The sequence below is a fragment of the Meriones unguiculatus genome, chromosome 11 (genome assembly GCF_030254825.1).
Source record: "Meriones unguiculatus strain TT.TT164.6M chromosome 11, Bangor_MerUng_6.1, whole genome shotgun sequence".
NCBI lineage: Eukaryota > Metazoa > Chordata > Mammalia > Rodentia > Muridae > Meriones > Meriones unguiculatus.
The window spans coordinates 18,951,623-18,966,987 of NC_083359.1; the positions used below are offsets into that span (position 1 = coordinate 18,951,623).

General features: G+C 54.6%; 1 protein-coding gene across 1 annotated transcript; it reads left to right on the top strand.

The window, feature by feature from the left end:
- The first annotated feature begins 1,195 nt into the window (after window positions 1–1,195).
- On the top strand, window positions 1,196–9,890 carry N4bp3 (NEDD4 binding protein 3). Its single transcript, XM_021638875.2, has 5 exons — window positions 1,196–1,401; window positions 5,913–6,260; window positions 6,526–7,038; window positions 7,674–7,928; window positions 8,059–9,890. The coding sequence occupies exons 2-5, from the start codon at window positions 5,943–5,945 to the stop codon at window positions 8,584–8,586; spliced, it is 1,614 nt and encodes a 537-aa protein (XP_021494550.1). The 5' UTR covers window positions 1,196–1,401; window positions 5,913–5,942; the 3' UTR covers window positions 8,587–9,890.
- Window positions 9,891–15,365: the final 5,475 nt, after the last annotated feature.

Sequence of the window (15,365 nt, forward strand, 5' to 3'; positions counted from 1 at the left end):
AACATTCCCTCTTCTCCCTCTCTGCAGTTTCTGGCACTAATCTGCAGACTAAGGGTTTACCTGTTTCACAACAGTGCAATCACCCCACATGTGGCCTTTTGTGGGTGGTTTCCTTGACCTGGCTTTACTCTTCAGAGGCTTATCAAGGGTTGTAGCACGGGGTGGCACTCATTCCTTTTCTGTGGTAAGTAATATTCCACTGTGTGGACGGACCACACAGTGATCATTAACTGCCGGAGGGTTTGTCGAGTTTCCTCCTTTTGACTACTAAGCACAGCACTGATGTGAGCATCTGGTCCCTTTGGCCGTGTACCCAGGAAGGGAACTGCTAGGTGTCATAGTCTAACTCCGTGTTTAACTTACTTACTTTCTTTTTTTTTTTTTCAATCTTAAATAGAACATTTATGTATATGTGCCTGCGTGAGTAAATGTGCACCACGTGCGTGAAGTGTCCCCAGAGGCCAAAGGGGGACACTGGATCCCCTGGAACTGGAGTTGTGAGACTCCACGTGGGTGCTGGACACCAACCGCGGGTCCTCTCCCAGAGCAGCAAAGGGCTCTCAACCTCTGAGCCATCTCTCCACACACACACATCCCTAACACCCCACACCATCTGTGTTCAACTTTTCAAGGAAGAAAAGGTGCTCTAACTTCTTGATCTTGAACGTGTTCTGGTGTCCAGCCTTCTGTCTTCCGCGCTCCTACTGCCTTACCCAGCGCAGATGACTCATTTACGTTATCTGCCCCTAAAGGCATCTGAACCTGCCACCCCTAGGCTTCGGAAAAACTCTCTCCAAAATAAAAGTCCCGCGCCCAGTCCAGCTGCTAAGCACTGGAGACGCGGACTACACCTCTCCGGCTCTCAGAGCCTTCTTGGGTTTAGTCTCAAAGGAGGAAAGTGGTGCTTACCTGGGCACAGAAGTGACCAACCCAACCCAGCGCGCCAGTTTGGAAGCCGGTTCTTGGAGAGGCGGGCGAGTCTCGGAGCTGGAGTAGGAGGAGCAGCCGGCGGCGCGCGTGCCGGAGCCTCGTCCCGGCCGGGGTCTGCGGAGCTGCTGCACGAGCGTGAGCGCGCACCGGGGTGGCCGCAGCTCCGGGCGCAGCTAGCTGGGGACCCGGGCCGGCTGCACCCGCGAGCCGGGGCGGGGTTCAGGTCGCTCGGGGGCGGCGCCGGTTCCCGCCCCCCACATCCGGGGGCCGGGCCGGGCTCTGGGGCTCGCGCGGCGCGGGTGAGTCAGGCCGGGTTTTCCCTCCGTCTCTGGAGCCAGCAGACCGGTGTCGCCCAGCGCGTCCTCTGCCCGCCGATCAGGCTCCCGCGCCCGCCCGAAGAGCCTGGGAGGAGAAAGGTTCGAGACTGAGCTGAACACTGCAGCGCGCCCTGGGATCCGCGGCGCCAGCATGGTAAAAGGGCAGGGCGGTCGCCGAGGTGATTCTAGGACCCCGGTGGGGGTTGTGGTGGTGGTGGCAGGATGCGGTGTGCGCCCCGGGGTCCTCCTACCGCGCTGTAAATACGCTTTCTGTGGAGCATCGCCCCGGACCCCTGCGCCGCAGCTAGGAGGGCAGGCGCCCTTGGCGCAGGAGTCTGACCTCGGCCTCCGCCCCCTGCACCAGCTCCAGGCAGGCCCCACAGATGGCGGGCGGGAGACGTGCACCCTACTCCGCCCCCTGGGTAGCTCGGGGGCCTCCGGCAAGTCTGGGATCCCTCGCTTCCTCCACTGCCTTCTTGGGCGCAGTTTCCACCGGGATAGCCAACCTGTCCTCTCTGCCACCTTCCCAGGGACACCGCTCACCCGCTCACCTGCTTTCGCCCTCAGGGTACCCTCTTCCTGCCCCAGCCCCCTACCCTGTCTGGTCCTCAAATGAAAACCTGCGGATAGGGGACATTCCTGAGGTCTGGGACTCTGTTCCAGTCTGTCCTGACCCCAGCCTTTTACAAAAGTGAGGCTCGGGACCCCGGCTGTATTCAGAAGGGGGCCTGGAACATCCCCACCCCAAAGGTACAGGCTGGGCATGGCTGTCCTTGGGAGGGAGCAGCCGAGGGGGAAGGCCCTCCTGGACCTGGTGATCTGCCTCCTCCCAGGCTCTCCCAAGCAGGGCTCCTCTGCCGGCTGGCTGCGTGTGGGTGTGTATGTGCGAGACTGTGAATGAAAGCGACCAGCCAGCTCCTGACACCGCCTCTAGCAGTTTCCAGAGCTCAGAGTCCCTAAACCGGGCCACTTCCACTATCTCTTCCTACCCTCTTCCCCCAGGGCGGACAGGAGAGGTCCTTGGGAGGGGGCGAAATTCCATCCCACCCAGCCTAGCTGTAGATGCCCTTGGGAGAAACAAGCATGGGGGCTGGGCAGGCCACATAGACAGCAGAGGATGCTGGTGGAAGGTGACCCCTAGCTGGGACGGCTGGGTGTAGTACAGAGGGCTTTACTGTGGGAATCCAGATCGGCCATCCGAGTGGGATTAAGGACAGCTCATTTCCTCCTCCTAAGCCTCAGTTTCCCTATCTGTAGGTAGGGTCCTTTCTGCCCTGTCTGTCTCCACCATCTACTGTGGAGATGATGTGACATACTGAAATAGAAGAGCTGAGAAACGCAGCGAAGCAGGATAATAATGCGGAGGGGGCAGGGTACACACACCTGCCACCCCCCACCCCACCCCCGTCGCCTCTCAGGCTGTCCCCATTTTTGGAGTTGGGACATTCCAGTCTCATTCCTCTGGGGCAGCTGCGGACACACCCCTCAGGGCTGATCCCCCCTAGCAGGTGGTGCGACAACCCCCCCCCCAGCGTGTGCGCGCACCCTGATGGGTCTAATGGCAGCTTATGCTGACAAGTACTCAGGAGAGTGAGGTGTCCCAACCCAAAGGAAATGCAGGGAAAGCTGCATCTAGGGATCCTAGAGCACTTCCTTCCATGCCGCTGAACATGACCTTGGTCACATCATTTTATCTCCTGGACCTCTCCTGCGTGTGCTTTGAAGAGGCACCCAGGGTCCGGTGTTGGGGTGTTCCACTGTGTATCACTGTGTACCTCTCTTTAGGGCTTTCTGCACTGCTGGCTAATCTTGCGGGCAGAGGGAGTCAGGCTGAAGGGGTACTGCTGTGACGAGCTGAGTAATGTTTTGAGCTCCTTACAGAGCCCTGGGCATCAAGATTAGGCACCCTGCAGTGGCAGCACAGCCCTGGCATTTGGTGGAGCCCCTTTCTGCTCTACTCTGGTCTCCCTGAGGTCGTGAGGTACTTGCTAGCTCTCTCCTCCACCCCCCACCAAACACTGGCCATAGAGCCCACACAGCTGCCCTGGCCTAAGCAGGCAATCCCAAGGCTCCTAAGCAACGGGAAGGAATGTGTGTGTTGGGGGAAGGGTCGGAGGTAGGTTGGATTCTTGAGGAAGAGGGCTTGCCCCCAGACTGAGACCTGGGTGGCCTAGGTCCTCAGCCCCTCAGGTGGGGGAGAGAGCGCAATGTGAGGCCGCGCCAGGGTGGGTGGATGGTGGGTGACCTTGTCTCCGCTGTTGGGACACAGCTGCCGTCACTGTGTTGTCAGGCATACATTTCTCTATGGGACGGTTGCCCTGATACCCTGTTCTGTATGAAGCCATTTCCATAGTTGTGGTTTGTGGCGCTGCCTGTTCATCTCTGAGACCCTCTAGTTTTGTACCACAAAGTGTCAGTTGTTTCTCAGGAGCCTGGAAGTGAGTATCTGCACAGGGGAAGGTGAGGTGTATGTGTTTGGGGTGAGGTAGGCATATCTGGTAATGTCCCCAGCCCCTGGCCATATAGCCCTTTTGCCCCTATTGCCACCTGCCAGTTATCCTGATGGAGGTAAGGAAGGCAGGCCAAGGTGATGCAGAGACAGGCATCGCGGTTCTCCCGGGGAGCAGGAGGTGGGGGATGGCTAGAGGCTAGAGCTTTCTCACTGCATGGGCTTGTCAAGGCCACCCAACGTCAAACGGGAAGGCAAGCGGACCCAACTCTTAATTCTTTTGGCTGTGGGTGACATCTTGAGTCCCGCTAGATGCTTGCCAGCCCTGGCCTTGGGATCCCATGAGTCCGTGTTTTGACCAGTTCTGTAACCTCCATTCCATCTTTTTGGGTCTCCAAGAGCTTACCTTTCAAAAGGAGAATACTGATCTGGGCAGCGGTGGCGTGAAACTTTGATCCCAACGCTGTCTCAAAAAAAAAAAAAAATAATAATGAATGAATTAATTCATTAATTTTTAACAAAGAAGGGATATTGTAGCCATAGTCTCTGTTGAAACTCCAGCAAAGTGCCGTGCTGCCGTAGGAGTGCCAGCCCAGTAGTCCCTTAACTTGGCTGAGTCTTGAGTTTACATGATTTGTGACATCCCTAGCAGGGTATGACAGCTCATGTGGGTCTGGGCTGGGTGTCCAAACTCAGACCTGCACCCCACCCAGCACTTGGGAGGCAGAGGCAGACGGTTGTCTATGAGTTCAAAGCCAGCCTGGTCTACAGAGGGAGTTCTAGGACAGCCAGAGCTACACAGAGAAATCCCCGGCCTAGAAAAACAAATCCAAAAAACAAACAAACAAACAAAAAGTTACTCAGAAGAGAGCTACCTCTTTTTTTTTAATTTTTATTTTTTTAAATATTTTTGCCTAGTGTGCAGTGTGCAGTTCAGGGCTGTAGAGTGGGGGAGGAGACCAGGCTGCTGTCCCTCTCCCAGCGAGCACTTTGTCTTTCACAAACACAAAACCTGGAAACGGTTGAGGATGGAGCCTCCTAACCACCATTGTTAGGGGTGGGAGTGGGTATCCCGGAAGCATATTGGGTGGGTGGTGGTGGGTACTCCCAGATGCAGCCTGCCTGCCTGCCTGACATCTGCTTGGCATTGGGAGCAGCTGTGTGTGGGTGGGGAGCAGAAAAGGTACCATTCACTGCCAGTTGTTTGCTGGGCAATGGGTGTGGCACACGCACCAGTGGTTGGGCCCCAGAAACATGTGGGAGACAGTCCCTAAGTCTGGGCCCTCCGTGTGGACTTGGAGTGATTAAGCTGAGCCTCTGGTGTTCTGTGTTGACTGGCTTCAGGCCAGACCTGGACTGGAAGCCTGCTAACGTTATTCGCCCCATCCTTTCCGCATCCCTATGTGATAACGCTGTCCATCACTGCCTTTCTGGTCCTGAGGAAGGCAAGACTCCCCCAGCTTAAGCATGGCTAAGGTCACAGGCTGCTAGCTTCTAGCCCAGGTTCTGTGGACCCGGTTGGTGAAAGCTTACAACAGAACACAGTGGCATTACACAGCCTGGCCGCCTCTTCTCTGCCTAGACTGGAACACCTGTTCCGGAAACAGAAGCCATTGTTCCTCCCCTTAGGCCCTTCCTGTGTGTATCACCATCCTTCCTCCCCTTGGGCCCTTCCTGTTTGTATCCCTCCCACTGTATTCCACCGCCCCCAACCTCACCCACTCCAGATGTTTCCCTGGGGGACCTCTGACCCTGGGTTTTCCTCTTCCCCCAAAGCTGGAGGAACAGACCACCTCCAGTCCTGGTTGGCTGTGCTTGCTCTCCCATTCCACAAATTTGGTGGAGAGCCTGTCAGAAGTAAGCAAGGTCAAGGCTCAGACAGAACTGGAGTCCACCTTTTGCTGGCTAAGTTCTAGGAAGAGGGTCCCTGTCCCACTTGAGGGCCTCCCCTTTCCTGCCTTGCCTCTACATCCCACCCCCAGACGCCTAACTGGGAGCTGTTCCTTTACTTGTCCCAGTGGAAGCCCCATTTCCTGTTCCTGAGACTGACACAGCGTTCAACATGCCGCGCTGTGACTCCCATTCTGTTAACACATAGCTGCGGATGGGCCTGGGCGGACGGGAGAGCTAACAGATGGCGAGGGTTTAGTTTTAGTGCATCTGGGAACTTGGAACCGAGTGCCCATCTGCCACTAATGGAGCCTTCTGATTCCCAGAATCAGCTGCCGGTGCCCTGTTGACCCTTCATGGCCACAGCCCCGGGCGCTGCTGGCATTGCCATGGGCAGCGTAGGCAGCCTGTTGGAACGGCAGGACTTCTCCCCTGAAGAACTTCGGGCTGCACTAGCTGGGTCCCGGGGCTCCCGGCAGCCTGATGGGCTCCTCCGCAAAGGCTTGGGCCAGCGTGAGCTCTTCAGCTACCTGCATCTCCCCAAGAAGGATGGCAAGGCCACCAAGCGAGCCCCTCGGAACGAGCCGGACTATGCCACCCTCTACTACCGGGAACATCCCCGGGCTGGTGACTTCAGTAAGACTTCCCTGCCTGAGCGGGGTCGCTTTGACAAGGTGCATCTCTGTTATGGGGGGTCGGGCCCAACCCAGAGACTGGGATGCCGGGGTGGTCAGGGAGGCCCTGACCGTAGGCCAGGGCAGGCTGAGGTGTGGGAAGTCTGATCCATACGGGCCGTCCTGAAGCTTGACTGCTGCCCCCCTGTGACGTGTACCCTGTATTCTCAGAGGGGGGGATCCCCAGAGTCTTCGGGAAGATCAGGTAGGCAGAAAAAAAGCAGCCAGCTGGACCTTGCTCACACCCGCATTCTCTTCCTGACAGTGCCGAATTCGACCGTCTGTGTTCAAGCCTGCTGCGGGCACTGGGAAAGGCTTCCTGTCCATGCAGAGCCTGGCGGCCCACAAGGGCCAGAAGTTGTGGCGAAGCAACGGCAGTCTGCACACGCTGGCCTGTCACCCACCCTTGAGCCCCGGGCCTCAGGCCAGTCAGGCTCGTGCCCAGCTGCTTCACGCCCTCAGTTTAGATGAAGGTGGCCCTGAGCCCAGCCTGTCGGATTCTTCCAGCGGGGGTAGTTTTGGCCGTAGTCCAGGCACAGGCTCGAGCCCCTTCAGCTCCTCCTTGGGCCACATTAATCACCTTGGAGGCTCACTGGACCGCGCTCCAAGGAGCCCCAAGGAGTCTGGACCTCTGGCTGTACTGAGCTGCCTGCCTGAGCCGCCTCCTCCGTATGAGTTCTCCTGCCCCACTGGTGAGGAGGTAGCCGTGTTGCCTGACACCTGTGAGGAGCTCAAGAGGGACCTCAGTGACCAGGATGTCTCTAACCCCTTTACCCAGGTGAAGGAGCCCCTGCCCTGGACTGGTTTGTCCCTTGGCGTTGGTCTATAGGCCAGATTAATCTCTGACATCTGGACAGCTTGGGGTTGGGGCAAACTATGAGCAAGGCCTGAGCACGGTATGATATTGGGGTCTGGCTGCATAGAGGCAGCAGAGGATAGGACCAGAACGGTGAGATGGGAGTTTGTCCCCCCCTCCCCCCCATGGTGGCCTTTCTCCCCTTGAGCTTAAAGAGAGATGAAAAGGACACCTGTAAACTGGCAGGGTAGCTCAGTGGTGGAGTTCTAGCCTCGCATGAAAAGTTCGCTTCTCAGCACTGAAAAGCAAGAAGTCTAGTCTTTGCTGTCCTTCAACTACATGTCAGGAATGGGTGTCACTTTGGTCCTGCCTGGACATTGTGTAGGAAGGAGAGAGACAGTTTCTGCGAGGACCATGTATTACAGACACCCTCTGTGGAGAGCCTCTTTAGGTGTGAACACACGCGGTCAGGACGTTGGGCCCTGTGGCCTAGGCGTAAAAGTCATTAATGGTGGCAGGCTGTGGGCACAAGTGAGCATTGTTATTAGGGGTCAGGCAAAGCTGGAAATCTGAGCGAGGCTGTGCCCCCCGCTCACCGGTTCCTCCTCCCCCTGCAGGTGCTGGAGGAGCGCCAGCGGCTGTGGTTGTCCGAGCTGAAGCGCCTGTATGTGGAACGGCTGCACGAGGTGGCCCAGAAAGCTGAGCGCAGCGAGCGCAACCTCCAGCTGCAGCTGTTTATGGCCCAACAGGAGCAGCGGCGACTGCGCAAGGAGCTCCGGGCTCAGCAGGGCCTGGCCCCGGAGCCGCGGACATCTGGTCCCCACACGGAGGCTGACCCCAGTGCCCGGCCGGAGGAAGAAGCCCGATGGGAGGTAGGGCGCCGTCGGAGGCATCGCCTCCAGTCGCATTGTCTTGGACCAGTACTCTGTTGCCTCCCTCCTGCAGCTGGTCCCAGTGTCTTCCGGTGTTTGGCCCTTGCTCACAGTTTGTCCCTTCCCCCAGGTGTGCCAGAAGACTGCCGAGATTAGTCTATTGAAACAGCAGCTCCGGGAAGCCCAGGCGGAGCTGGCCCAGAAGCTGGCCGAGATCTTCAGTCTGAAGACACAACTTCGGGGCAGCCGGGCACAAGCCCAGGCTCAGGACGCTGAGCTGGCCCGGCTGCGGGAGGCCGTGCGCAGCCTCCAAGAACAGGCGCCTCGGGAGGAAGCCCCGGGCAGCTGCGAGACGGATGACTGCAAGAGCAGGGGACTGCTGGGGGAGGCGGGAGGCAGTGAAGCCAGGGAAGGGGCCGAGCAGCTGCGGGCAGAGCTGCTGCAGGAACGGCTTCGTGGCCAGGAGCAGGCGCTGCGCTTCGAGCAGGAGAGGCAGACTTGGCAGGAGGAGAAGGAGAGGGTGCTGCGCTACCAGCGAGAAATCCAAGGGGGCTACATGGACATGTACCGCCGGAACCAGGCGCTCGAGCAGGAGCTGCGGGTGCTGCGGGAGCCCCCTACGTCCTGGAGTCCCCGGCTGGAGTCCTCCAAGATCTGAGGCTTAGCCAAGTGTGCTGACAGCAGGCACACCGGCAGAAGATAGATACCCTGAGTTGGCAGGCTCCTCCCTTGCACTGGTCCGAGGCAGATTCTGTAGAGGCCAGTTCAGGGATGGGAGGCCTGCCCAGAGGAGAGCTCCAGCGGGCAATGGGCTGGATAGGGTGCCTGCTCCAGAAGCTATGGCGAAGTCTTGCTGGCAGAGAAACACACCCGGGCAGGGCCCAGCCCTGCTCCCAAAGGTGGGTGTGGCCCAGTAAAGTAGGTTGGAGCCATCCAGGCCTCGGCCCCAGGATGCAGAAGGGCAGGAGCGAGAGAGGGGGGCTGGAGACCTGGCTTGAGGGCTTGACCTCCATGGAGGGAGCCAGGGGTGGGAAGATTGGCCTCCTCCACAATAAAAGCACGTTTTCTATGAGGAGGCCCAGTTGATAACATTGTCCTTGGCCTGAGTCTAGGGGCTCCTGGATGGTCAGTGTTCTAGGCTTTAGACCTAGGCCGGAGTTCCTTCCACGGTCATGGTGGTGGAATGAAACGCCCTGTGCAGCCTCTGCCCTTGCAGTGTTGGAAAACGGAGGAATGCTATTCCTTGCTTCCATACCACACAGCCCTGAGCTGCTGTGTGGGCTGCAACCCCTTTTTTTCCACACCATTGGATGTCTGAGAAGAAACAATACCAGGGAAACAAAAGGATTGGTCGACTGAGGCATTAGCAGAACATGAAGTGTTTTTCTGGTGGGATGTCTGGACTCTGGGTGCCCAGGCAGCTGCTGGGTTTGGAGCTAGCTCAAAGCAGCTTCCTCTGTAACATGTAAAAGCTCCCGTGGGCTCTGCCACTCCAGCAGTGGTATGCCCCTCCTTCCATGGCATGGGGCCAGAGGCAGGTGCAGGAACTGTGGGTCATTTCCATAGGCAGTAGAGGCCTGTGGATATTTTGTTTATGCAGAAGCTCTGGTTTGTGTTCCAGAAAGGTGTGGGGAAGGAGTCCCTCATTCTGCACCTGGCCTCAAAACTGACCTTTTAAATTTCTGCTTCCCAGCTGAAGCTGATCGCTGGTCCCCTGTAACTCTCAGCCACCCCTACCTTAGCAGTGTCGTGCATCCTATGGGGCTTCTGGGGCTTCGCTCTTCTTGGGTTAGTTAGTGACAAAACTGACACCTTCTCTGCCTTCTTACCTGCCCTTTTTTTTTTTCCTTTGAGTCAGGGTTTTGCTGTGTAGGCCAGACCAGCATGGAACTCAGTGTGTACACCAGGCTGGCCTTGAGGGAATCTGCTGCTCAAGTGTTGCAATTATAGACCTCTGCTACACCTTAGCCTGCCTGTTTTCTTTTTCCTTGTTTTAGACAGACTCTCCCAGTGTAGCCCAGGCTGGCCTTGGACCCAAACTTCTCCTTCCCCTCCCTGCTAAGTGCCTGTACGCCTGTGCTTCCGCTTTGGGCTCTCTTCCTCTACAGAGAAACCGCTTTGTTACAGATGCATCATGGGAATAGCTACTGCAGACTTACTGTATATGCCTAGAATATATAGCTTTATTGGGTCTTTCTGGTCTTGGGGACACAAGGCAAATTCAGTGTGCTTCCCTGCTCTAGGGGAGATACTAGCCATTTTGTTTGGATTTTTGAGACAGGATCTCTATGTAACTCTAGTTGTCCTGGAAATTAATATGTAGACATGTTGACCTTGAACTCACAGAGATCCACCTGCCCAACTGAACACAGACATTTATTTGCCTCCATTCCCTTCCTTGGAACCATTCAAGAATCCTTTTTCCAGTTCTGTCACACAGCTCTAGCTCTCAGGCCGTGCCTGTGAGCCTGGAGGTCCAGCAAGTAGGTGCCAGGGTTTAGATGACCAGCTGCGGGCTGTGACACCTGAGCTGACTGACACGCCCCACCTTTTTCAGGGTGGAGGATTGGGTGTGTGAACTGTCTGTTGTAGGGATGCTGTGTTTATGATCTGTGAGTGGCAGGTGCGTCCAGGGGGTGTGTGTTTGGGGCCCTGGCCTTTGAAGCCAGCTCCTGGGTGGTTAGGCAAGCTAGTCCCCACAGACCATGATAAGTCCCTACAAATGCAAGTCTCTGGGCTGCTGGGTCCCTGGAAAGGCTTCCCCTAACGAGTCAGGTGTTAGCCTGAAGTCTGAGTTACTTCCTCCCCAGGGCCTGGAGCCAGTCGGGCCAGTGCCCACGTGCCCACCTTTTGGTGTACCCACTCCACAGTGCAGCTCCCCACCCAGCAATTACAACCTGGGCTGGCCAGTAGAGCCAGCGGGGGTGGGTGGGCGGTACCAAAACTTGGCAGTGGTGCCAGAAACCAAGGCCAGGCCCAGATGTAGAGGGGGAGGGCAGCCCAGAACTAGATCTCTTGTTAGCTCATCCTTGCTCGGCAAACCAGTTCCCTGGTCCCCAAGCAGGCTGGGTGGCTCTGGGGCCAGCTGGTCATAGAAGTCACTGTCAGAGCTACTGGAGAAGTCCATCCCTGTTGCCTCTGGAGGACCCCTGGCCCTGCCAGTTTATGTGGAAATCCAGTGAGCACCTCACTATTTACTATTCCCAGTGCTCTGCCTGGGATCCCTCATGTTCACCCAGTGCTTTTTCCTCTTAGCCTGTCTCTTCATACTGACAGTCCTCCAAGACCTCACAGCTTCAGTGATCTTGGCAGCAGCTCTTGGCTTTCTGGATAGGCCACTCTAGGCTGTCCTGGCACAAACCAAAATCTATAGGAAGAGGAGATTGTATTTTCTGGAGCCTTTGGGGGAATGAATGAAGGGGAGAGGGCTGAGTAGGTTCTGGGCTTGTCTGGGAAGGTAGCTGGGGCTCCTTGTGGAGGAGCCCTGTGTTCATGATACCACACACAGGTAGCCAGTACTTGGATCTTTGCTTCTTAGAGAAAAAGATCCTGTGCAGAGCCTCTCCCCTACTGTCTCCACCAGGCTTTTCTACACTGCTCTGTTACCTTGCCTGACTCCATTGGGCTGTGAGCATTGCCAAATCAGGGGGAGCAAGGGTGGCCTCCATTTTCCTTCAGACTGCTCTGGCTCCAGCCTGAGAGGGTAGGGGTGAGAGGGGTAGAATATGAAAGTAAGAGTGACCAGACTCTTCCACTGTCTAGGACGGATGGCTTTAAGGTAAGGGCCTGGGGAATGTTTTGGTTCTGAGCCATTCATGGGCACTGGTTCTAAATCGTGTCCGTGCCAAATTCAAGGCTGTAGCACTGAGCCACTATCCAGACCAAGGGCCAAATGCAATTCACAGGTGTGAAAGATAAAAGTTTTTACTCCAGTGGAGGGTGGAGACATGTCTACGTTAGAGAGTGCTCTTCTGGATAGCAGGGCCAGGCAGGGGATGATGAAGACACGGGGCTGGAGAGATGGCTTAGTGGAAGGACACTGGCTGCTCTTCCAGAGGACCTGGGTTCTATTCCCAGCACCCACAAGGTGGCTCACAACCACCTGTGACTCCAGTCCTGGGGAATCAGATGCCCTCTTCTGGCCTCCACAAGCACTGTATGCACAAGATGCACAGACATACCTGAAGGGAAAGCACCTACACACATAAAATAGAGGTTTTGTTTGTTTGTTTTTAAGATCTTAAACATAGTGACGTGGGGTCAACCAAGGCCTCCGTGGGGCAGATAAGGCAGGAGAACAAGAAGAAAGGGGGAGGGGAGAGAACCTGCCTGAGAGTAGGAGGTTCTGAGCATGAGGGCATGTTCCCGGGGTGATGCAGGCCACACCATGCTTCAGGAGCTGCCTTGTCTCTGGGTGCTTAACTCTCCATGGCCTCCATGGTCGTTCCATTTTGAAGCACCTCCACCACCCAGCTCACATTTTCATTTTTTAACAGGATTTTATTTTTACACGTGTGAGTGTTTTGCCTGAATGTAAGTCTGTTATACCATGTGTAACCTCCACAGTATTTACTTTCTCGAAAATCTTGTAGGGTGTGTCTTTTTTTTTTTTAATGAGGGGGTATTTAATTACATATCTTTCATATATCTTATTAAGCAACAAGAAGAAAAACAATAGGAAAATGGTATAAAAGTAAATCCACACTTACATGGGGAGATTGGAGATCCAGAAATAAATCCTGTTTTTGCAGAACGATGGAACAAAAGGAAAGCCTAAGGAAGGAACACAATTTAACCAAGAGCTGTTCGGCGTGGCTTCTGACTATGGGCCAAAGTAGGCTACAATCTGTACCCTCTTAAAAAATTGAAGTTTTCCAGTGTGTCTGTGTGTAGGTCAACACTGAGGACATTCTTCAGTCCCTCTCTCTGAATCTGTGGCTCACTAACTCAGCTATGCTTGCTGGCTATCAAGACCCAGGGATCCACCTACCTCTGCCTCTCCAGTCCTAGCATTTCAAGCACTTTTTTTTTTTTAATAGGCGCCAGGGATTGAACTCAGGTCCTCAAGCTGGCATGGCAAACACTTTACCAGCTGAAGTTTCTCCCCTAGCTTTGATTTTTTTTTTTCATTCTTTTTGGAAAAATAAAAGGCCGAGCATGGTGGCGCATGCCTGTAATTCCAGCACTCAGTGAGGGAGAGGCAGGCGATCTCTGTGAATTTGTGAGTCCGAGGCCAGCCAGGTCTACAACGGAAAAAAAAATCCTAGAAAATTGGCCCAAAAGAAAATACTGAGAAACAGTTTTTGGCCATTCCATTTTGAAGCAATCTCCAACAAAACCCAAAAGTCAAACCTGAACGAGGAAAGAACCATAGCATAGACTCAATCAAATAAGAAAACTCATGCACAGCAAAAAAAAAAAAAACAGTGAAATAACACAGTATGGCCACATCGTGAGAAAGACACAAAGGTTCAAAAGCCTAAATGTGAGCTGCCCCAGGTTTTGGCAGAAGCCAGCTTTGTTCACACCCTGCTTGATGGTGAGGCATCCTGGGAGAGGAAGTGGGAAAGCCTGGGGCGTTCTAGAAAGCTTGTGAGGTCCTGCGGGCTAGGGCTCGGATTCTTCAGCTCTGGCTCCTCGCCCCAAGCTGGGCTCATTCAACTTCTCGCCCCCGCGACTTCCGCGTGGGGCCAGGACCACCCAGGCTCCCGAGATACCGCTAGGCATCTCCAGGATGCTAGTAGGGTCAAAACTACCCTGCGGGCTCGCTTCCCTCTTTGAGACGCCTTCTTCCCTGCTGTGTTTCAGAAGCTTGTGAGCCACAGTTTCCTCTTTTATTCAGCAGAGGATGTCGGTCAATTCCCAGCATCTCTGTGCTTACTCTGTTCCAATAGCAATGGGGACAAAGTCCTGAGCCCAGTGGAACTTTTATTCTAAAAGTTGGGGAGGCGGAGATGAAGATAGGGAGATAGGGGGAAGAAGACAGAATCAACACATAAACACATGATTTCAAGCCAAGGCTGTAAAGAAAACAATGCTAGATTGTGCAAGGTGGAGGAGGAGGGAAGAGGGGGACGATAATTGCCCTGAGGGAAAACCAGCAGTAAAAGGAAGTTGCTTTAGCTAGGCGGTGGGCGGTGGTGAGGCAGGGGCATTTGAGTTCTTTGAGTTTGAGGCCAGCATAATCTACAGAGCCAGTACCAGCACAGCCAGGGCTACACAGAGGAAACCCTGACTTAAAAAAAAAAAAAAAAAGCTGCTTGTCAGGAAAGAAGCCTCTGTCTTCCTCAGATCTGAGAAAAAGTCTTCTTTATTCTGCCCCAAGGCAAGAGGGGCTAGAGGATGGACCCTGGGTGGTGGTAGTGGTGCATTCCTGTAATCCCATTATACAGGAGGTGGAGAGATTATCCTCCATGACACAAGGAGTTTAAAGCCAGTCTGAGGTACTGAAGACTACTTTTCTCAGACTTGCAGATCTGCCTGACTCTGCCTCCCCATTGCTGGGATTAAAAGTGGGTGCCACTACACCCGGCTTCCTCACCTTTTTTTGTTCTGTTTTGTTTTTCGAGACAGAGTTTCTCTGTGTAGTCCTGGCTGTCCTGGACTCACTTTGTAGATCAGGCTGGCCTCGAACTCACAGAGATCCACCAGCCTCCCAGACTGCTGTGATTACAGGCGTGCACCACCATGCCCGGCTCCTTCACCCTTTTTAATTAGGGCAGATATGCAACACCTGTTCCTTCCATCTTACCCCTTACCAAAGAGAGCAGCGGGGCCAGGGGCTGTGGAAGTGTAGGGTTAGGTGACGGGCAAGGACAAAAACAGCTCTTAAAATTGTGTGTGTGAGAGATGTGAATGTGTGTACGTGGGTGTGCTTGCTGGGCAAGTGTGAGAAGGCCAGAAAAGGGTTTCGGGTGTCTCACTCTATCACTCCACCTTATTGTTTTGAGATATGGTCTCTCTTTGCTCCTGGAGCTCTGCTTTTCAGCTGCCTTAGGCGGCAGGCAAGCCCAGGAATCCTCACTCTACAGGAATCTTGCAGTTACAGGCCTGCGCCACTAGATGTGGGCCAGCTTTATAACAACAGAACCTGGGGTCTCGACTCAGGCCCTCATGCTTGCATTGCAAGCACTTTACTCATTGCCTCAGGACTCTTCCTTTAAACATCATTCGCTATTTCAAAAAGCATCGCAGTAAATACTTAGGCTACGTACATGTAACATTTTTATTTTTCCGGATGGGACAAGGGACATGCGCGTGCACTATCCATCGCTGAGCAATGCCTGGTGCTTTTTTTTTTTTAAGACAAGGTCTCAAAACAAACAAACAAAAAAAGACAAGGTCTCAAGTAGCTCAGGCTGACCTAACTCACTATGTACCCTTGAACGTCCGATCTTCATATAATTATAAGATTATATGTACTCAGCTTTGTTTCTT

Coding starts and splice junctions, on each gene's coding strand:
- N4bp3 (XM_021638875.2), top strand. CDS start 5,943: ATGGCCACAGCCCCGGGCGCTGCTGGCATTGCCATGGGCAGCGTAGGC. Junction 6,261..6,525: donor AGCGGGGTCGCTTTGACAAG/GTGCATCTCTGT, acceptor TCTTCCTGACAG/TGCCGAATTCGACCGTCTGT. Junction 7,039..7,673: donor TCTCTAACCCCTTTACCCAG/GTGAAGGAGCCC, acceptor CTCCCCCTGCAG/GTGCTGGAGGAGCGCCAGCG.